Source organism: Pungitius pungitius, chromosome 8 (genome assembly GCF_949316345.1).
Source record: "Pungitius pungitius chromosome 8, fPunPun2.1, whole genome shotgun sequence".
In the NCBI taxonomy this organism is placed as follows: domain Eukaryota; kingdom Metazoa; phylum Chordata; class Actinopteri; order Perciformes; family Gasterosteidae; genus Pungitius; species Pungitius pungitius.
The window spans coordinates 3,449,552-3,472,583 of NC_084907.1; the positions used below are offsets into that span (position 1 = coordinate 3,449,552).

Here is a 23,032-nt window from a genome sequence, read left to right on the forward strand (position 1 = left end):
ACCTGTTCTTATTGCCATGTGTACGATGCAGCTATACCGTAGTCTGTATTTATAACCCAAGCCATACGTGGGCTCTCTGCCCACAAAGCAGTCTGGGAATCCAACAATGTCACAAACCCTTGAAAAGTCACCACAACACTTTACTTTGTGTCTTGGGATGTGGACGCTTTGACGAGGCATTGATTGTTATGAGCTTCACAAACAAACACAGAGGTGGGCTTGTTTAGTGTCAGGGGCTGTGTGAGTGTTTTTGGGGGGAGGAGGAGGAGGGGGGGGGGGGTGTAAGTGTGTCTGTTGGTCACACCTCTAAACTGACTCAGCTGTGTGGTTAATTAAAGATTGAGAAAATAAATACTCTGAAGCGTGTAATCTGGCTCCTGGGGCCGACTCTGGTGAAATCTGCCCAGCGAACAAAGTGATAAAATGATCACTCAATCGGTTGAAAAATGTTTATTAGAGATAAAAGGTCATTGACCTATTTTCAGCTGCTCAAAACACACCTTTAGCTCTCTCTTCTTTCTTTTTTTAAAGCAATGCATTTCCTTAGAGGAACACACACACACCATATAGAGGCCATATTGACATGCTGCACTGCAGGGGGTCACAGGGAGTGTCGGTGAAGGTTTTGATGTGGGACGGGGACAAGGTGCTAAAGCGACTTCATACCCACAGAGGTCAGGGTGGCGGGCCTGCACTCAATGGGTTTTTTGGGGGGTGGGGACGAATGGTCGTCTCCAGGGAGGTGTTAAAAATGTCTGCTTGCACCGGAGAGTGACTTTTAAACAACCTGTTGAAATTGTGATGGGGGGGGTTGAGAGAGCTAGGCTCCTTCCCTGCTGAGTTGGAGGAAAGGGATCTGGTGGTCTGGTGGATGGGCTCACGGGGGATGGGGGTCTGGACTGTCCCATTGTGGATTCAGATTAATCTATAGACATCCAATGAACCTTCATATGAATGTGTTTATTATGTGGTCCGAAGCATGTAAGGACAATCATTGGGATGCGTCCCCACAATATGGTGGAGACTCTAAGCCAGGACCTCCAAGGTCAAAGTATGGTCCTGTAAAGTTAGCATCGTCGCTAAAAACAAATCCACTGGTAATTAGCTAGCCAACCATCTATCTCTGGCATAAAAACAATGACAAAGACACAGGAAATTATGGTTTTATCACCAGGGAAATAGCCTGCCATGTGTTCTATATTGTCACACGTTGTTTGTTTGTTCTAATGCAGCTAAACTTAGTGATTCGCAGCAACTAGCCCCTGGTAGCTTACTAACAGCTGGCTAGGCTAATAGAAGACATTAGAAATGTATAATACAACCTAATGTTACTTAGTGTTACTTGGCAGGAAGAGAAAATGTTATTGCAAAAATGATTATAGTAAAACAATAACATACATGTGTTGAGGGATATATTGGTAATCGATATTAAAAAATAAGTGTCTGTGACGTTACGTGAATAAATATCGTGCTTTACGGACGGATTGGGTTGGCTGGATAGGTAAACAGTGACACACCTGGTGGGCGGACCCACAGTACCTCAGGTGAGTCAACCCCTACAGGGCGGGCCCACAACGCAAAACAATCGCTCCTTGGTTTAACATACGGACGCTACAACGTGGAAAGTACCGTTAATACCGTCTTTGGGGAAGAAGCCGTTGGGCTCCCGCGCGTTGGTCGCGACTGACGACAATAAGGCTTGTGTTACACAAAAAGGTAAGAAATCACCACATTACGGTTTGATGCATTTCTGTGCTTTGAGACGGATTGGATGGCATTTGAATCCAGTATTTTATCACGCACGCTACCTGAATTCGAACCATGTAACGCTATGTTACATTAAAATGATCTTTAACGCTAATTATAGAAATTAAAATGAACGCGAATTCGGAATACGCTTTCACGCAATACTGTCTTGAAGAAGAACGTTAATTTTGTCCACCGGTTCGCTCGTCGCTTATTTAATTAACATTATTCTCAAAACAAGAGCCTTGTTATGCTAGGTAACGTTAGCTAACATAGCTTGTTAGCTAACGGTTTTCTGAATCTATAACAACAACTTCCGGTCAAAGTTGAGTTAATGGCATTGTGTTTTAACAAAAAAACTGAATGTGACCCAGTGGCTTTTATCTGCTCTCAAACGAAAACGAGCACGTTAGTGCGTTTTGTGCTTAATGTGTTAACGGTGAACGTAAAAGTGGACTTGGCAGCCATTTTACTGGCGCATGCGCAGTTCCGTTACCTACCGCCGTCTGCAGATGAATTAGACAGTTTTGCAGGGTTGATTTATCGACGCTGCTTCTGAAGTATACCATTTCTAGAAATAAAAGGGACGTGTAGAATTTAAAAGCTGCGTTACATTGTTTGACCCCAGGATAAGCGATGGCTGCCCGTAGGTCCAGGCTGCTTCCGGTATGGGACGCCATCGATTATGCGGCCAAGGGCCTCGATAAGAATGCGGAATTGGAAGTAAAGTACATCAACTCCTTTAAAGGTACGTGTGTTTAAAAAACAATTTAATTTAACTTCTGACAACTGTTGTCGTTGTTGGAATGCGGTGCTGATCAATGGCCCCCAATGATAGGACGACGCCCAGGACGAACCACACAAAGTGGGATCCCATTGTTCTAATAATGTCCTGTGGTTATTGTGTTAAAATAACGTTTGCTACTTGCAGCGGCGATGATGATGCATCCGTGTTTGCGTTCACCAGGTCGAGGCGTGTTTGCCAAGGCTCCTTTCCAAAAGGGAGACTTTGTGGTGGAATATAGAGGGGTGTTAATAAGCTCTGAAGAATCTCAGAGGAGAAAATCGATCTATCACGCCAGATGCTCGGTCTTCATGTTTGATTTCTACTGCCGAGAAAAGGCATGGTGGTAAGAAAACTTACAATGACACAGAGTTAGTAACTATAGACATCTGCTAAGTATCCGCTGCTATTCCAGTGTTGATGCAGCTCAAGAAGATGGCAGCCTGGGACGACTGGTCAACGATGACCGTTACCATCCCAACTGCAAGATGAAGAAGGTCATCACCGATGGAAAGCCACACCTCTTTCTCTTTGCTCTGAGGGACATCGCTGTCGGGGAAGAGATAACTTATGAATATGATGGAAAATACTATCCATGGAGGAAACAGGTCAGTGTATTGGTGAAACCTTTATTAATGATGCCTATTTGCCTAAATCTAAACGGCAGAATGATGCAGTGATGATACAGGCATATTTAATTAATGCAGCTGGTAATAACTACTATTTTTATAAACCTTACATGTCCACGTGTAGTGTACTACATAGCAGCAGCATGTTCTTTTTCACCATCGTGGTGTTTTTACCATATAGTTATTTTCCCCTCAGAGTAAGAGTTATTGATATGATTAACTGACAAATTGAACTTGACAAATTCAAATTCTATAGGAATCGGATGGACCAGAACATCGTCTTCCAATGAAAATATGGTATAGATATCTTTTTTCAGCATCGTCTGGCCCTGGTTTTTACCTGTTGCATATTCTAAACTTTTTTCTCTTGGATACTCCAGACTCTGAGTTCTGACTCTGAAGTTGACCTCGCCGAAGACGAGTCGGATTCTGCCCCACAGCGGAGGAGGCCCCAAAACCAAACGGTCAGCACCACTTGTAATGTAGAGAAATATTGATGTGATTTGTACTCTTGTGAAGTAAAAAGTTAATAGTGAATGTTTTTATAACATTACAACCCCCCCCCTTAAAGTCGGAGAGTCAGATGTTTCTGGTTCAGATGATCATTCTGACAACTATCCTCTGTTCCCTCAGGAGAAGGATTCTAGTGACTCAGACCTGATGTGGTGATCCCGTCACAAACTGAGTGAGCTGGAGGACAACCTCTCCTTCGAGGAGCATTCGGTGCGTAGCGGCCTTCGGTGGCAAAACGAACCAACACCCGCAAGACACTGCGTCAAACGGCCTGGGGAGATTTGGAGGCGCGCTCAGACGGATTGACCGGAGCAGCGCTCTGCACGGGGCAAATTGGGAACAGCTGGTGGTGCCGACAGGATTTCAGAAGTGTGTGTTTAGCGCCCCCCCACTCCCCCAGAGGCGGAGCTGATCGTCATGTTTCTACATCAGCTCAGAGCGGACAAAAACCACCTGAGTCATTATTTCATTTGCCTTTATATTTACTCTTTGTATATATGCGTGTTAAAAAACCAACAACAACCGTACCTGTTAAAAGTTTGAAGTATGGAAGTAAAGATATAATGACTTTTTATCTTTTGTTTTGTTGGAACACCCCTTTTAAATCCCTCCAGCTTTCTGTTCTCCCCCTCTTACAGCTGTTAGGGCGCCACGTCAGTTGATTTGCGCGGAGGGGGGAGGGGGGTAGTTTAAAGAGCTCTGTATATGGTGGTCTCCAGCAGCACGGTCCATATCCCATTATCAGACCTGGATGCAGATGTGAAACTCTTACAGAATCAAAGGGCCCCTTCAGCTCTCACTGGATCCTCGCCGGTAGCACAGGGTGGTTCATTTCACGTGATTCACGATTCACATTGATCAACCCCCCCCCCCCCCCCCCCGCTGTGTCTGCGGTAATGGCTGCGTGATGGGAGAATAGGACGAGTGACTAAAAGTGTGTAGAAACTGTATTGTTGGAATAAGTGAATAAAGACAGTGTTGTTTTGAATGATTGCTGCAAGTCACTGTTGTTAATACATACATACATACATACATACATACATACATACATAGTTTTTTTAGCCCAACCATCAATGTTTTATCCTGTTAAATTGTATCTTTACAAGATCGAGGCCTTCTTGTCTTAACGAACAAATTAAGATCCTTGTATCCGTAACAAAGATCAATAGTTGCTAAAAGTAAAACTGGGTCCTTGATTTGAGCGGTGAACATCTGTAATGTAAGATGGTGACTGAGGACATCTGTCTAGGAAATCAGGTGTGGCACATATGACGACCTCTGACCCATATTCCTTTTATTTAGGTCTCGGCAGCTGCAGCCGCACATTCCTTTCCCGAAATAGAGCGAGTGTTGTATTTCGTCCTGGCTGCGTTGCGTGATGACGCAGCCACACATTTCATTCTAAAGGCCGGTCCACGTGGAGCAGGGGACGGGGGGGGGTGACCGGCGGCGTTGGCGCCATCTCTGCTGAAGCGTTTACCCGCGAGGAAACCTGCCATCAAAGAGCTTTTCCCTCCAGAATTTTTTATTTTTTAATATTCTCATTAAAGATTTTTTTTTTAAAGGTGGACACGATGTGGAGCGGCTGAGTGACGCGGGCACCGCGCCCGGGGGGGGGACACACAATGACAGCTCCCGCCGAGCAACTGTCCAATAAGATCACCCAGTGAACCTGAAGAAGGAGGAGAAGGGTTCTTGGGTTCAGTCCCTGTTCTGTGTGTGTGTGTGTGTGTATGTGTGTGTGTGTGTGTGGTTGAAGCAGCAGCAGCAACGGTTTGCCGCCAAATATGGCGAAAGGAGACGAGTGTCCAAAAGACAGCGCTCTGTTCCAGCGGCCTGTGGGGGGAGGGTGTGTTCGTCTTCGTTGGCACACGCTGGTGTTGGACACGTTTTCCCGCCATTGTGCTTAAAGGCAGTAATTCAAGATAAGGGAGGTACCCAAACTTCAAAAACAGACACTGCTTAATGTGGTCATTCCTCCTGTGATGCTGGCCATGAAATCGACCTCCCTCTGGATGCACAACATGCCGTGTTAGGTCTCCAGTCAACGCACAGTCTCTAGTGTCAAGTCGTCCTCAATACAGCATGATGCTCATTTTTGACGATTTAGGTCCATTTAGTGTCAAATTAAGCAGGGAACACATTAGGGTGGGGCTTTTCGTGATTGACAGGTCACTACGTCACGCCTCTCTCTAAAACTGTTCACTGGTTGCAAACAAAATCTCCATGGCAACGATCGTAACCCACCTGCCATCACTACGGCACGTTTTTATTTGAAGGCTGTGGGTGAGACACAGAAAAACAAGGTTGAAAAATGATTAACTTTGTACAGTCCTTTCTTTGCCGGACAATTAGGAGTAACCTTTCCTAATATGTGGCATGAAGCTTTGTACGAGGACGATAACATCTGATCACTTCATGTGCTTAATCCGTTATCTGTTTTCCACTGCGTCTCCTTTCTGGCCCCCTCACTATGAGACGGAGCGGAAATCTGAAGCCCTGAAAAAATCGGGACAATCTGCTAAAATGATCAAATGTTTAAATCCTCAGAAACAAATGAAGATGAGTGACTTTATTTGTGCCTCTCTGTCTCTTTCTTCTGGTAGTCCTAAAAATAAAGTCCTCTGGTTACACCACTCCACCACGCTAGCCCTGATCTCCCGCCATGTTTCCTCCTCCTGCAGTTCCTAGAATTTAGCTTTCAGGGAACGTCGGGAACGTCGAGGAGCTGCCAACTCCAGAAAGCGTGCTTGTCCTGAGGCGGCCTGTCTGTCCACAGTGGTCCACATGTGAGACGCTGGACCCGCCCTCCCATTGGGTTGGTTCCCGGCCAAGCGGGCCGGTGACAGACCTCTCTGTCGTCACCTTATATGCACTCTGGAGCCTCTATATTTTTAACCAGTTAATATGCATTCATTTCAGAGAAGCTTCATCTACACGCTGTGAACGTGTCTTTCAAATCATTCACAACAAGTAAAAAACAACGGTGGGAAAAGCCAAAAGCTTTTGACGCAAGGTGACAAATTCACAGGGGATTTTCTCCCAAATCTCAAGGCTTAGCAGGTCGTCGCAGGGTTTTTGTGTCTTTCGGGTGTTTTTTTTGCTCCATAGAACCAAGCTCCACGCGGCTTAGAGAATAGGTAAGAGAGTGGAACGTTAGCAGCTGAAGAGACAGATACGTCCCCCCCAGGAGGTGGTGGAGACCAAACCGGAGCTGAAAGGGGAGTCACATTGGACTTGACGTGGCTCCGTGTCTTCTGGGTGCGTGGGTTTGGCACATGTCAACAGGTCGGCTCTGGCCTCCACAATAGGGGAAGATGTGTCGATGTCGGCGGTGGGGTCCGTGTGCCGTCTTCATAGTCCACGAGTACGACAACACAAAAAACAGGCAAAAAGTGTCCTCACTCGATCGTGACATTAAAATGTCCTCAAGCTTAAATATAAATAAATATAATAAAAGAAGCGACTGGAGAAAAGGGCATGTGATGAGCCACTGGGGGGGGGGGTTGTTCCCGGGGCTGAACGGGTGTTCGGGTCGCACAAAGGAGCGTCTGTGGTTGTGTGTTTGCAGGCCTGCGAGGGATTAACTGCGGCTCAATAGCACAGTGTGTTTTGTTAATGTGTGACTGTACCGTGGGGGGGGGGGGGGTACCGGGGACCCGGCAGAAAGCACGAGCCGCTCGTCGGCTTCTGTCTTCAAACACACAATCAATAAACCACACAAATATGACAAACATTCCCCTGTGGACATCTTGCATTAAAACGATTCACGTGCAGTGATGCCGCTACGGGGAAGATGACTTCTGCTTCTCTCTGGATTTATTCCCTCAGTAAACATTGTAAACACGAGTTTATGATCTCAATCTCTAGTTTCAAGTTTTCTTCAATACAGCTTAATGTCCATTTAGTGAATTATGGCCCATTTAGAGTCAAACAGACCATAAAGTAGAGCGTGCTTCAGGGCGGGGCTACCATATGATTGACAGGCCGCTACCCTGGCGCTCATCTTTTTGCCCTACAAACTCAACCTCTTCAATCAATCCTATTATTAAGCTTGTGTCACTTCTCGTCCCAAAGACCCAGATGGCGAAAATACAGAACCCAAGGCTTCAAAACTGCAGTTCATAAAACAAAGGGGTGACTCTGCAGTAACTACCTCCACTTCTTATATAGTCAATGTGGCATTCTCAAACCAACCAAATTGGGACGCATATAGTAAGTATTTTTGCCCTGCATAGTTTCTCGCACTTTTTTTGAAGAAGAAACAAGAACACTCGCAACGCTCGTGGTCCAGAACGTGAGATTCCTTTCTATTATTACGGCAGAAAGAGGAAGAGGGGAAGAGAGAGCGGGGCGCTATAGGGGCGATGGAGGCCTCTTCCTCTTCCTGCCTTTCCTGTTGCATGAATGAGCAGGTTTCTGGCGAACTGAATGGAGAAGTGGTGTGTGTCTGTGTGTCTGTGTGTGTGTGTGTGTGTGTGTGTGTCAGCCTCAGATCTCTCGTCATTCATGAGTGTCATTCGAAGGACCTTGGTGGTCCCGCGTCTTGGCGTCCAGTCAGACCATGAACTTGACATTTGGGTTTTTGACATGTAAAATATCTTCCACATTCTATTCATATTGGATGTATGGGCGGGCACATTGGGTGCACGCATTCATGGTGCCCTGAGGGTGAATCTTCCTACTTTTTAAGATGTCTCAAGCTGCTCCTGATGAGCAGGTGGCACGTGAATGATGGCATGTAGCTTCAAAGCGCCATACAGATTCTAGTTTAAAGTCAAGTGAATTAAAAACTTAATACTTCATATATTTATATATACTGTATAACTTCATATAGGAAAAGGTGATATTCCCTTAATCCTCCTCCTCATATGAGCAAGATGCCTGCTGAACAACAGCATGATGCTAACTAGTTAGCTCATTGCCGTTAGCATCAGGCTCAATGCCACCAACTGCAGTTAAATGTCGACTCATATCTCATCTTCATTGACTTCATAAAGCTCTGTAAAAACATACGTCAAACATTATCATATGCTATATTTAATAGCTACAGCCTCATATATGTTTTATGTAATAATATCTCTAAAGTAAAACCCCTTATCTAAACGTAACTGACCCATTCAACCCTCGTTGCCCAACTCACTAACATTGCAGCAATCGACACTTTGTTGCAACAGTAGCAATTTATAGATGTTTTTTTTCACTCAAAAGTAATGCCGATAAAGATCTGCCCGATGTGTACATGGAGTGTGATAGTAACATGAACACAGCAGCTTCCTCCCGGCTCTTAAAGGGACAGCGCGGCCTCTGAGGTGACCCTGAAGCTTTACGGTCTGTTTGACTCCGAATCGGACCATCATTTACTAAGATAGACTAGAGATTGACCATAAACTCCTGTTTACAATGTTTACTGAGCAAATAGATCAATAGAAGTAGAGTCATTTTCTCATAGACTTCTATGGGACCAGAGGAGTCCCATAGAAGTATCCTTTAGCGTCGTTATTTCACTCTGCACCGGATCGAGCTGCAGCCTCCGCCGATTGGTATCGATCGACTAGGGCCTGCCGGTCGATTACACGTCGCCTGGCAACAGTGCGGCGGCCAAAAAAACGCACCAGTGTGGCCTTAACCAGGGAGGCTTCGTCTTGTGAGCCGTGAATTTCTTTCTTTCTTCGGGACATCCAGCCGCTGGCAAGACGCCTTTGTGGTTACCATGGTTACATGTGTAGCTGAGAAAGCAGAAGCTTGGTAATTCACTCACTCACACTCACACACACACACACACACACACGTGTGTACCAGTCATATACGGTTCATTGATGTGCTGTTACTGTGTGTGTGTGTGTGTGTGTGTGTGCATGTGGTGTGTGTGTTTCCAGGAAAGACCACTTTCTCTAACGTTTCTCTACACAAACAGAAGTCAAGAGTTTCAGTCATCCTGATAACTGTGTGTGTGTGTGTGTGTGTGTGTGTGTGTGGGTGTATGTGTGAGGAGGAAGTGAAATGTCTGTGGAGTCAAGTGATAGTGTATGTTGGTGTGTGATCAGATACTCACATGTTGCATAATACAACCAGCTTTCTTATCAATGAGCTTGTGTGTGCGATGTGTAGTGTGTAGTGTTTTGTGTGTGTGTGTGTGTGTGTATCAGGACTGCAGTGCGTTGTTTCTGATAGCACTCTGGGATGAACAGTCTGCTTCTGTTTTCCATTGATTGTCAGTCAGGATTCACTTATCTGTCCTGACACAGCAGGCAACTGATTACACACACACACACACACACACACACACACACACACAAGCAAACTGATTTCCCTTCAGTTGAAAACACATGAAACTGTACCTTAGCAGGGGGGTAAGAATGCTGCCATTAGTAACACAATGTCATTTTTACAGTAAGTAAAAAAACATATTTTTGTCCTCAATCTGTTTAAAGCTGCTGTTACATCAAATTTAGACTTCTACAATCCATAAATGAAAAAACGTTCCATTGTACAATGAATATATATTTATATATAAATACATTTTACAAAGGTTATTGTAATATCACAAGAGTCATTTGTAACTTTGTCTTCGACCCGTCACTTAATAAACCTAAAACATGCTTAGAATTGACTATAAGACGATTCCAAACTCTTTAATAAAGCACTCAAGCAATATGCTGTCTATCTCTCTCTATGTATATGTGTGTGTTTGTGTAAATGTGTGTATGTAGACACAGCTTATAGATCATGTGACTATTCATGTTAGCAGATGGCGCTTTACCTAAAAAAGACATTACATGAACTTAAAAGTCAAATGATGCTGACTGCTTTTATTCTAAATATACTCTATGGATATTTGTGTTTATAGATGCATTTGTTTTAGACTTTTATTATTCATACATGTCTGAACTATTTTGTAGCGAATGTCACCGTGTCTTGTCCATCGCCGTGGTGACCTTCTCCCAACCTCACCTACCTGTCAAAACAACAGACAAAAACAGACGCTGCTTCACAGTTTGTGTGGGCGAGCGTTAATTAGAACGTAAAGGAGTATTTGGGAACTAACTCAGATAATGGTTTAAAAGACCCACAAGTGACATCACTCCGTATTTCACCCGAGGTCTCCAACGAAGGTCTTCTGCACAACTTGGGGGTTATTTTCTAACACTTTCTATGTTTAAGGAGTCTTTAGGGGCGTTTGGTCCTCACAAGGACATTACACACACACACACACACACACACACACACACACACACACACACACACACACACACACACACACAAAGCCCTGGAGAAAGTGCAACAGGATGCTCTTTTAAATGTTCCTGGCAAAGCTGTGGTTACTCCCTTTGATGACTACCACCAAGCATGCCGAGCCACACACACACACACACACACACACATACGCATTCACACACACACCACATGAAGGCTGTTCCCAGAATGCCCCATGGCTGCTCTTCCTCCTCCTTTCTCTCCTGCGGACGGTTGCATCGATGGAAGTCCTCGAAGCACAAAAACTCCACCCGAAACCACAGAAGCCGTTAAAACCAGCGGCTGGAGGTCGGCCTCCGTTTGGTGTTTTTGTTGCAATGTCCTTTTTTTCCCTTCTGGGTGCAATGAGGAGTTCCGACACTTCCACCATAAGGTCGAAAATGTTACGTCTGGAAGAAAAAAAAGAGTAAGTGTTGGAATTTGGTTTCAAGTTTCATTTTTCTAAATCCAGGAATTTGGAATCCAACACACAACATTTCTGATTTGCCGTTTTGAGGCAATGCGAGCTCTCACAAACGGACAATTAAGGCGGACGTCATGAGCGATGTGTATGAATGAGATGGGGCGGGACCCGATGCTGTTTACATGCACGTACGGGGACTATTTTTCCTCTAGACTGATGAAATGTGATACACAACGTTTGGTAGCTACAACTGTTTTGAGCTGAAAGGCAGCTATTTACTCACCATTTATAATTTCACTGGTAACCGTGTTATAAAAGCAATAAGGGACTTGAGGCGGTACTTTATCTTATCAATAATGTACATTATTGCACAATAAAGTAGAGCCTCATTAGCTGCACCTCCAAACGCTGGAAGCTGCGCGTACCTTGGCACCGGCTCTCCCTGTGACCCCACACGTGACCTCCTGGCTTTTGTTTGGTTACATGGAGCATTAGAACAACATCCCTGCACCGCTGTGTGTGTGTGTGTGTGTGTAGGTCTGTCATTACACACTTTGGTGAGATCATGTGGTGATGCTCTGAGAGCTGTAATTTCAGAGGAATGAAGGGAAGAGGAGGATGAGCCTCTCTGGGACCTTAGTGACCGGCAATTATGATAGAAAACTTCCCTCTCGTTCTATTTTCACTCTATTTCCTCTCCCTTAGAGCCGGAGAGTTGTCCTTTAGAAGTCAGCCTGATAGATATATATATATATTTATTTATTTGTTTATTTAGAAGTTAGAGTAAACTACCACTGTGACTAATGATATTCAGTGTCTGCTGGATCTGGCCTCCTCCTCTGGGAACGCTCATTCCTCCCATTTTTGTTGAAGAAAGATGAACCTGCTGCATTTCGTAGTGCTTGAAACTGATTGGTGTGTCTACAAGGGATCAGTATTGTGTTTGGCCACCTGAAGGCTGTGTTTAACCACTCGGCACATGGCTTTGGTCACTTGACAATCAGTGCTTTCTTTGCATCGATTGGAATCAAAGTGATCCGCACCAATATTTGGTGAATGGGGGGGGGGGAGATCTGGAACGACTCTTTCAGCGGGTACATCTGCCATTTGTAATCCCCTTGAAGCATCATCTGCTGGTAGGAGTGTCTCCAGTGTGACCCTTGTGATGCTTCTCTAATAGCGGATATTCTATTTGAAACCCTTTGTCCTCTTATTTTAGATATTTTAGTACAGATGTACTGTCGGTCCAGAAATTGTGGCTTTTCCAGAGGAAGCTGTAGCTCTGAACTTAGCATCCACTTTAACAGGAAGAGTAGCAGCTGTGAGCTCCACCCGAGGGATGGTCACTTGTTCTAGTGGAGCTTCTCCAAGTACCAATGCAACATGGGCCTGATTCTTACCGTTTTGCAACCTGACGCGTGTAACCGTTCCGTAGCATCTACTGACCGTGAAGCTTTCCACACGTTCATGATCTTCTAGCCATTTGTTCCATTTCCGTTGAGCTGTTTGGGGTATCGGATCCATCTCAACCACACTCCAAGTGACACAGGTCTCGCAGAATTATCGTGGCTGGAAACGTGAAAGCGATGAAACCCAAAGGATCGTAGACGGAAACCGATCACGGATAACATCCCACGTCTTGCACGTGAAGGTGTCCGTCTCCATGCACCAATGTAGTCCAAGGGCCCTTTGAACTGGTCATTTATCCCTGTCCTTGAAGTTCTTGGATCTATGTGCTTCTGTAATTTCATGTAGCACCTCACGGCCTTTGCTGCTCCACTTTGTGAGATTACAACCTCCTAACTTGCAGATAGCTGTGAAGTTTTTGACCATTTGGGATAGCAAACCTTTTAAAAAAGATCATCCACAAAAAAAACGTCTTGCTACCGGGTTTATCACTTCTTCTGAGAAGTGGCTTTCATCGTCCTCAGGGATTTTCTGGAGCTGTCCTCCAGTTCATGGAGGGAGATCTCCGCACACGTCGGTTTGCCGGTGGACGGGTGCACGAAGCTGTGGAGGAAAATACGGGACAAAGACGCAGAACCGCGCAGCGGCCTTTAAACCCGCGGCCATATTGGTGAGTTGCGTTGGCGTTGGCGGTTCCTCCCTCTCGCCTGGGAAGTTCTGCAGGATAATGCAAAGAGATTCATGAAGCTCCGTTTATGTTGAAGGGGGCGCGGGGGCCGTCTGCGGAGGCCCGGTGCCGAGCGCCAGTATAAACAAAGCTTCACTCGTGTGTGCAGCCTTTAGCGAGGGGCCCTTGAACCCCGCCCCACAAAAATCACTGTGTCTGGAATGGCTTGAATAAAAATAATTGCCATACGTTTTTCAAGAAACAGCAAAAGAAACATAAATAGGTGAATAAACTTTTGTGAAGAGTAATTTTATTTTATCTTCATACATGAGGTCTGGTATTTCTGCCCCCCCCCCTCCCCCTCCCTCCAATAAGAATGCATATCATACAACAACAGCTTTCCAGGCTCAAAGTGTCGCTCACAAAGGAGCGGCTCATAAGAGCCGTAGGACTCCCGTAATATGCTCATCAGCCCCCCGCCGTGCACGCATGTTTGCATGTGAAACAAATGGAGACGACGAGCGGACCCCCCCCCCCCCCCTCCCCCTGCTGTGAGCCGCTCACACATTCATGCGCGGTGATGCAATGTGATGCAAATGAGCTGCGGTCCCCAGATAGCAAACGATTGTGAGGCACCGAGGGGATTAAATAAAGCTTTATTTGATCATTAAAAGCTTACTCACGACAGCTTTTTAATTCACTAAGTTTTTTCAAGATTGTGATGGTTGCGAACGGGACTTTTTTCAAACTCCTCATAGGAAACAACTTGATCCGGTTTGGTGGGCGGAAGGTAGAGAGTTAGTCTGGAAACAGATTGTAGTTTGGGTTGAAACAACGACGGCCATTGGTTCATTAAATGAACCAACATTGACTTCTGGGGTCACACGGGAAGGAGCAGCGGCCTCCTGGCCCTGTTTGCATACACGGTGACTCCAGGGACATGAGATATATACATGAGTTCACTCCCGCCATATTCATTTCATCTGAAACTTAAGCTTTTTTTTTACTCATACTCTAATACCTCTAACTCTAACTCTAACTCTAAATACCAAAAAAGAATAATTCTCAAGGTTTGAATCACAAATGTTACTCCATCTGCACCCAGTGACCCCAAACCAGCCCTCAGACCAGAGATTGAGAAGCTCCCGCTTTAGTAATACGCGTGCACATGTGCGTGTGTGTATGTGTGTGTGTGTGTGTGTGTGTGTGTGTGTGTGTGAGCTCATACTGTAGCTGTTGTTGGCTAATTAAAGCAGGCAGACAGACAGACAGGCTGCTGCTGCCTGTCTGTCTGCGCGGAGACGCTGCAGGATGAGGAGTCCTAATAAGGAGGAGGAGATCACAGTGATGGCCCACACACACACACACACATAATCCCATTCCCAGGCTGCCCCCCCCCCCCCCACCCTCCGGGGCTCAGGCTGTGCTTACTATTTGCTGTCTTACTGCCATGTAGTTCACCGGGCCGGTCAACCAGTCAGTCGGTCAGTCAGTCAGCGGGTTGGGCTTTGACCCCCCCCCCCCACCCGCCATTCAGACATTTTTACCATCCAAACAGAAAACCGGAGGACGAGCTGAGCCATCGCAACCTTTAAACGAGCCCCGTTTTGCAAATGAGAGAGCGGGCCTTTGGCGGCTCGCCCCGAGGCCTGCAGCAGCGTGTGAGATGTTCCTCACAGGGGGCTCACAGCCCTTTATATCAAACAGTCACACCAACGTTTCATTCAAGGCAAACCCCTACCATGTCCACGTCTTCATGTCCAGCGACTTGTGTGATCTCCGCTCTTTCTGAAATAAGATGGCGTCTTTACATGAAGCAACGTGGTGGTGTTTAAGGACAGAGGGTTAAATATTGATTCATGTATACAAGTTGAGAGTCACTTTAACACTTTATGCATCAGCCTGTCAGTTGAGGTGTTTTTGTTGTCACAGCCCTGTGTGATCCGCAGAGATCCGCTTTGGGATCCTCGTACTAAAAGGGGCGTGATGATGAATAAATCAGCTGCTCTCACGATGACCGCCCCCCCCCCCCCACACACACACACACACACACTTTTTATTTATTTATTTTTACGGGCAACCACAGGACGGATGGCCGTCAGCCCTGAGGATAAACCCCGGCCAGGAGGCCTGTCGGCTGACACCAGGTCAGCCGGTCTGCCAGCAGGTGGCACATTAACCCACTTTTCCACATGCAGGTCCTGTCTTTGTGTGCAGAACGTTGTGCTGCTGTGAGGGGGGGTGGGGGGGGGCAGGCATGATCCAACAAAGAAACAATCAGCTGCTCCAGACACACACCAGCACGGCCTGCAAATGTGGAGCACCAGACTTTCATATATATTTCATTTTTTCTTTGTTGGATCACCCCCCCCCCAGTCCTCTCCCACCCCGCCTCTCTGTTTGTAGAAATGTGGGGAGCACTTATTCTCAGGATAGTTTCCATGTGAGAGACTTCCAGCAAGGCTGTGATGCAGGAATAACAATAAACATGCAGGGTCTGTTTATTTACATGTATCGTTACTGAAGGGAGGAGGCAGTTTTAGCTTTACTTTACCAGCCTTTTGTCCCGAAAAGCGTCCATTACTACCATTTTATTTATTTTTAAATAATGAAGCTGTTGTAACTGTACAGTACGTTTAATGTATGTGTTAATTATCGGACTCCGGCCATCCATGTGGAGAAACCGTATGAAATACAAACGCGCGCGTATTCAAAGGTGTTTATGCACGAAGGCACGTGCAATCATACGTGGATATAAAAGCACATAAATGTACATGCACGCATTCCGCCGTTAAAGAGATCACGTGTACCGGCGTACGGTTATGCAACGAGCTCCTCTGGGGGGGGGGGGGAGGGGGGGCTGCGGTTATCGAGAGCTCATTCATCCCTTTTAACAGAACATGAATGCCATACATTAAAATATTTTAATAAGTGCACACATGGAAAGGAGGATTGCACGAGCTGCGTGGATGACAGTTTGAGATTTGAGTTCGTGGTCAGCGGGAGGAGGACATGGCGGAACCCCGAGTGGGAAAAGAAAAAGAGTCCGAGTGAGAGGACAACGTGGCTTTAAAAGCCTGTCTGTCTGCCGGCCGCCTACAAACCGGAGAAGAAGCCAAACCCAACACGGCCGCGACCCCCCCACATTCCACGCTAATGGCCGTTTGGCCTCTTTTTGTTTAATCGCACATGCACCCAAATGACTTATTTTAACTCTGCGCTGTCTCGGAGCTTCGTGTCTGAGAGACAGACAGGCAGACGGGCAGTGAGACACCCGGCATCTCCCCGCAATCCACGTGGGCTCTGTCGTAACTTTTTTTTTTTTACCCACCATCGTTTTTCCTGGAATCCCGGACCCCTTGCGTGTCGTATCCCTCCGCCCGTAATCTAGTCCCCAGACTTTTCGAAAATAAACACGCTCGCGTCGCTCTCGGTTTTTTCCGCCACGACTCAACCGCCGTGGGAACCGACGAACCATCAACGGGCGACGGCCCCGGTCGCCGACGGCGACGGTTTGCCCGTTTTGCAGTTTTGGCGCGGTTTTTCAGCGGCGGCGGAAGGACACCCGACCGGGAGCGAGCATATAAGCAGAGGGAGCCGGGCGGGCCACACCCACTGTGCGTCTGCCTCCGCGCAGGATAAATCTGACAGGATATAAACACCATGCTGCCCTGCTCCAACTTTAACTTCACACGCAGAAAATACCTCCCGAGCTGATAACCCTGCAACAACCCCCCCTTACAATCAACCTTCGCGCTCCCTGGACTTTATTTGGATATTTTGGACAATTCCGCCATTTTTCCCTTCTCCTTGAATTACGCGTGCAGAGCCCCGCTGAAGGTAAGCCGGCTGCTCGCGGACTTCTTTTCTTGCACATGTGGCTGTTTTAACGAAACAAAAAAAAAACTCAACTCGGCGGCTGTCTGTTCGTTTGAGCTTTTGTGTGTTACTTGTTGTCTCGCGTCGTGTTGCCGGTTTAAAATGTCGACATGTGCACACATGCGTTTTGCCGGCTTCACGTGGAAGCCACGTCGAGTTTAAATGACCCACTGCGTAGTGCGCGTTCACCTCTTTCAGTACTCTCTTTTCTTGGTGAGCGTGTTCCGATCTGTAACCCGGAAATACTAAACTGGTATGGACATTTTTTTTTGTTTTTAACCGAATGTTGAGTTTTTCAGTACATTTGTGCAATATCTATTTTATAAAAAAAATAAAAAGTGTCTTCCTCTACGGCGTGTGGTGGCCATGCTCAATGCGACCGGACGCAGCGAATCCACGCTCAAAACGCTCATAGTGTGGGTTTTTATCAGGGTTTTAAGAGCCGCTTTGAACGCGGTGTTCAGGAGATGGATCATTGCCGGTCTGCGGCGTGGCTCCGGTTGGTTCGGGCTGTGGTGCCAAAGAAGCCTTCTTTCTTTTTCTTTTTTTTTAAATGAAGAAGCTCTTCTGCAGCGCGCACACTGCTGCTTTGTTCTCCGACACAGACCGGCTCCACGCGCGCGCACGCACGTGCACGCACATACCATAAGTCTCCATAGGACTGACTGAACTGCCCTCTGCTGCGCGGGTCTGTTTTAAGTTATGTACTCAATCTTCTTTTCTTTTTTTTCTTCTTTTTTTGTGTGTTTGACTTGGCTTTTACACGGTTTGGTTATATTTTTATGGAGCATTCGTGGTTTATTGAAGTTGGTGTTCAGCCTAGTTGTTGTAATACTTTTAAAAAACATTTTTTAAAGAAAGTTACGTAAGTTGGTTTTGGGCTTTGTGCAAAGCAGCTGTTGGTATTTAAATAAGTTGTGTGTGAGAGTCAATACTCCTGCAGAGAGGCTGTGGGTTCATGCATGTGAAACGGAAGCGGAGGCTTTTAAGTGTTAAGCAGCCCCCCCCCCCCCCCCCCCCCTCTCGGGGGGCTCTAAAAGCCCCCCCACTCGGAGGGTTTTTGTTTTCCATGTCAGCAGGTAGCCAAGGCTCCACTTACAGGTGTTGAAAAAGAAAATGTAAATTGTGGGGAAAGAGGTGTAAAGTCCCCCCTCAGCTGTTCCCGTGACGTCACTGGGTGAATGGAGTTTGTAAATGCCAGTGATTTATAACGCCCCCCCCCCCCCAGGAGAGGGGCGGGGCCACAGTGATGTAAACACAGATTAAAGACTGCCCGGGTGCTGGTGTGAGTCAGTCTGGAGGAACTGGTTTAAACTTTCACTGCATCGTGTCTCTGATTCACTGCGCCGAAGCTTTAAATCGCCACCGGTTCTGGATTTAAAACTTTACCACACAAGTTTATTTTTTTACATTTATTCTCCAGATTCTGCCAGCAAACATGTTGCAAAGCTTCTCCCAGTCTCAGGACTGGCTGTACACGGAGCCGCTGCTGTTCGATGACGAGTTCTGCCAGAGTCTGATGAAGGACCTGCAGTCGCTGCCGACGCCCCCCCAGTCCCCGCCCATGAAGGCCGGGCCGGGCGCCGGCAAGCCCCTGTCCAAGGAGGACCAGCTGAGCTACGTCTCTGACATCCTGCTGGAGGACCACGACATGCAGCTCAACTGGAACTGCGACTTCTTCCATTCCGGCGCCGCCGCCGACGGCGAGAAGGACGGCGAGCTCAGCCTGCCCTGCTCGCCGCTGGAGGAGAGCGGCGAGGACTGCCTGTGGCGGTGCCTGAACGGCGACAAGAGCCTGGAGGAGAAGCTGGTCTCCACGATGCTGGGCTCCAGCCCGCTGCTCTCGGACATCAACACCAGCATCTTCGAGGAGATCGCCGGCTCCACGCTGGACTGCCAGAACCTGATGGAGGCCGAGGAGCCCGGCGAGGCCACGTCGGACTACGGCTCCGCCGGCGGCGAGCTGTCCACCTTCTCGTCCAGCGACTCCGGTGAGTTCCGGGTGCAAGAACCTTCGTCTGTTGACTGTCGGGCTCACCACGGCGGCCCGTCGTGGGTTGGTCCGTTGCTGCCCGCCCACTTTCCCCTAATCTGCAGGAGCCTTTCTTTACGGCTCCAACCGTGTGTTTGCGGTGTGTGTGGGCGGGGCCGCCCTCGCTGAGTAGATGAGAGGCTTTAAGGGAGATAATCGACCGCCGGAGGGAGAGGGCGGGGGGGTGGTGGTGGTGTTTGGTTTGTGTGACTCATGTTCAGCGGTAACCGTTTGGCTCCATCTATTAACTCTTAATGAGCCATTTTACCGACTGCAGCCCTCAGGCTGACAACCAGAGAGAAGAGCCGACTCCCTTTAACACGACTGTATTTTTGCTCTTACTCAACATTTTTATGGGCATTTTATTGAGTAAGTTTTTCTAAATGACACATTGTCCTGGACCTTTTAAAGTAAATAATGAAGTGGCAGTTTTAGTGATAATAACAAACACACACACACACACACTGTTTATCCTGCTCATTGTCTGAGAGCCACGCCCACGTTTGTGTGTTTACACACACACACACACACACACTCTCTGACCTCGTTTCCCCTTTTCTTACAGAGGAGGAGATTGACGTGGTCACCGTGGTGCGCTGCTCCACCAGCCCCTCCCCCCGGCCCCCGTTGGCCGACGTCTCTGCCCGTCAACAGAAGCTGGAGGAGGAGCGGCGGGCCATCCAGCGCCACAACATCGAGATCCAGCAGCAGCACAACTACGCCGCGCCGCGTCCCCCCTCGCCGCCGCCCTCCTCCGCCAAGCGCTCGAGGGTCAGCGACTGGTCGTCTCACCGCCGCCGCCACCACCATCACCACCGCCACTCTTCCTCCTCCCGCAGCTCGTCCTCGTCGCGTTACCACCACCACCACCGCAGTAGCAGCAGCAGCAGCGGCCACCACAGCTCGTCCCGCAACTCGGCGGAGACTGAGGGCGAGGAGGAGAGGCGGCGGACGCACAACGTGATGGAGCGGCAGCGGCGCAACGAGCTGAAGAACTGCTTTGTGCACCTGCGAGACAACGTGCCGGAGCTGTCCAACAACGACAAGGCGTCCAAGGTGGTGATCCTGAAGAAGGCGCGGGACTGCATCTACGGCCTGGAGGACGAGGGACACCGGCTGCAGTCTCGGAGGGACAAGCTGCGAGCCAAACAGGAAGAGCTAAAGGACATGCTGCAGCGGCTCCGCAGCTAAGACACGTCCAACAGACACTTGAGAGACTACGTTGGGTGTGTGTGTTTGTGTGCGTGTGTGTGGGGGTGCTTTAAGAGAAGAGACTTTGTACAAAGAGAGGGTGGAGCCGGGGGACAAAGGACGGCGTGTCGAAGACGAGCGCACACAGTTTTGACATTTCAAGGACATTTCTCCGGATGCAGAGACTCGCCCGTTGCCTCGGTGACGATCGGTAGACAATAGGATGCGTTTTTTTAAAGGATGGAGCTAGTAGACTGTTGTTTTTGTTTTTGGTTGAACGCACACTGCAAGAAATCTTTTGTGGTTTAAATTCTTGTTTTGTGTCATCCCACCTGGATGTGTTGTTGTTGTTTTTGTTGTTTTTTTTCCTTTTTTGTGCTACTTTTGGGGTGCCAAATGACAGCGACCAAATAACAGGAAGCCACGTCAGTTTGGTAGTTGAATGAAACTTGAATACTGTGCTTTCAGGATTGCCTTTTTAAAGCCATACTAACATTGATCCCTCCACTCAGACAGGTGTCGGCCGGCGGATTCGACGTTATTTGGTCAACTGCACTTTTTTTTCGATTCCAGTTCAATTCCAAATCGGATGTCATTTTAATGTTTTTGATCAGGTTGCATAAGTGTTCTTCGGTGTGCCTTTGGCCTCGGGGGGCGGACCCCCCCCCCCCCCCCCCCACTAGTCTATCAGGTTTTATGTGTGTCTGCCCGTAATTTACACACCAGGTTTTTCTTAAAGACTTTTTTTGTTGTTGTTTCAAGTTGAAAAGTGACTCCACGTGTCACCAGTAGCCATATTAAGCAGATTTCAGGTGTGAATGTGAGCCGACCACCCGAGGTCGGGACAAAAGTCCGGCGAAGCTTTTGGTTGACTTGTTGGACGCCACAAACGACCAGCGGCCAGCTTCAGATGCAAATCAATTGTCTAATCTGCTATTGGACGACCCTTTTTTAAACAGTCAGTGGACCTTTATCGGTTTGTGAAATTCTCGCTCGGGCATCAAAAACATGTGACATTGCAGGTTACATCATCGTGAATATTTTGTAATTCAATTAAAGGTTCATTTTCTTTACCTTCTAAGCAGATGTGTCGCATGATTTTAGTCTTTGAAGACTAGTTTTGAGCATGAACGAGGGCCGCGGGGTTCATTTTTTTTAATTTTTAAAAGAGGGACTTCTTTCACAGGCCCCACGTTGTGCCCAAATAAACAAAAAAATCATTTTGAAATGGACAAGGAGCTGCCAAAAAATTGATTATATAAAAAAAAAAATAATAATAATTCTGTTCTGTGTGAGCGGTTTAGTCCAACTTTTGAGCTTTAAAAAAAAAGAAAAGAAATCTTGATAATGGGGTTCAGGTTTAAACCAAGCATTCTACTCAAAAGCATTCATTGCAGCTGTTCTCCATTTGATGTGCTGTTTGTCATGCAATGTGCAACTTGATTTTGCTCATTTTGTGTTTTTAATCTGGAGTTCTTCCTGTTCCGACCCGAACAGGCGCTGGTTGGTAGGATGACGCCGTGGAGGAGTTTTAGAACCTGTTCTGCCTTGAAATGCATCTTGTTCAGGACTTTTCCTGTTTGTTAATGTCGCTGTCTTGTTGAAACATCTTCTGCAGTTTTTTAAATTTAATTTTTTAAGAAGCTTAAGCATCTTTGGGGGATTCCCCCAGACTTTTTTTGTGGACTTGAAGTGTTTTAATGAGACAGCTGGGTTGATTTTTGTTCTTCGCATGGAAAAACCTACCTCCACTTGGCTGCAGTCTGGACTGTTTCTTTTTATCAGTTTAAATATTGTACAGACTTTCTTTTTACAAAGAAAATGTTTATTTTTGTTATCGTATCATAAATTATTCTAGCCTTTTTTTTTTTTTTTTCTTGGAATTTGAGGATTTAAAAGAAATGTCATTCTTTACCAAGCAGCACTTTTTAAAAATATCAATGTAATTAAAGAATGAATGAGAGCTGGCTAGTCTTTGTGGTTCAATTGCACACGCACATGCATTGAATATACACAAAAATATGAAGAGACTGCAGGGAAGTCTTGTATATTAAGACTGTAGTTTCAAATCTCTTGATGAAAACCAGTTCAAAAAAAATAATGACTTATATCTAATATACGCTTTAGTTTATACAAATAGTGGGGGAAACCAGCTCAACTACTTGGTAATCAAAACCCTTGTTTACTGAGAAACGTTATAAAATTACCATTAAATCTAAACACCGGGTTTGGAATCTGAAGTTGTCTGCTCAAGCTAACGTGCTAACGATAGCATTCTACAGTGATGCTGCTTCCTTTTATAGGTTTGCTCATGTGGTTAAAAGATCAATAAATCAATTTGATATTAATGAATGAGGTCCATTCGGTCCTCTCAGCTGGCTGCACTAGTCCCGCCCCTCACCTGTATCTGTCCCCGCCCCTCCCAGGTGTGGAGATATGGAACGTTTGCTCAGGGCAAAGTGTGAGGCTCAGTGTGGGGGGGGGGGGTGAGAGAGATATACTGGTTATCTCATTCTTATGCAGT

At 46.8% G+C, this 23,032-nt stretch overlaps 2 protein-coding genes across 3 annotated transcripts; both read left to right on the forward strand.

Moving 5' to 3' along the window:
* Nucleotides 1–1,584: 1,584 nt before the first annotated feature.
* LOC119230127 (N-lysine methyltransferase KMT5A-like) lies at nt 1,585–4,532 on the forward strand. 2 transcript variants are annotated; one of them, XR_005121681.2, is made up of 7 exons: nt 1,585–1,716; nt 2,375–2,494; nt 2,714–2,876; nt 2,946–3,138; nt 3,416–3,456; nt 3,540–3,623; nt 3,793–4,532. XR_005121681.2 is itself a non-coding variant. In XM_037491139.2 (6 exons), the coding sequence occupies exons 2-6, from the start codon at nt 2,383–2,385 to the stop codon at nt 3,826–3,828; spliced, it is 588 nt and encodes a 195-aa protein (XP_037347036.2). In that variant the 5' UTR covers nt 1,585–1,716; nt 2,375–2,382; the 3' UTR covers nt 3,829–4,532. The 2 variants fall into 2 exon arrangements, 1 of the variants encoding a protein (XP_037347036.2); XM_037491139.2 differs by lacking the exon at nt 3,416–3,456.
* A 12,297-nt stretch (nt 4,533–16,829) lies between these two features.
* On the forward strand, nt 16,830–22,471 carry mych (myelocytomatosis oncogene homolog). Its single transcript, XM_037448036.2, has 3 exons — nt 16,830–17,246; nt 18,709–19,276; nt 19,883–22,471. The coding sequence occupies exons 2-3, from the start codon at nt 18,724–18,726 to the stop codon at nt 20,506–20,508; spliced, it is 1,179 nt and encodes a 392-aa protein (XP_037303933.2). The 5' UTR covers nt 16,830–17,246; nt 18,709–18,723; the 3' UTR covers nt 20,509–22,471.
* Nucleotides 22,472–23,032: the final 561 nt, after the last annotated feature.

Coding starts and splice junctions, on each gene's coding strand:
- LOC119230127 (XM_037491139.2), top strand. CDS start 2,383: ATGGCTGCCCGTAGGTCCAGGCTGCTTCCGGTATGGGACGCCATCGAT. Junction 2,877..2,945: donor TGCCGAGAAAAGGCATGGTG/GTAAGAAAACTT, acceptor CTGCTATTCCAG/TGTTGATGCAGCTCAAGAAG. Junction 3,139..3,539: donor ACTATCCATGGAGGAAACAG/GTCAGTGTATTG, acceptor TGGATACTCCAG/ACTCTGAGTTCTGACTCTGA.
- mych (XM_037448036.2), top strand. CDS start 18,724: ATGTTGCAAAGCTTCTCCCAGTCTCAGGACTGGCTGTACACGGAGCCG. Junction 19,277..19,882: donor CTTCTCGTCCAGCGACTCCG/GTGAGTTCCGGG, acceptor CTTTTCTTACAG/AGGAGGAGATTGACGTGGTC.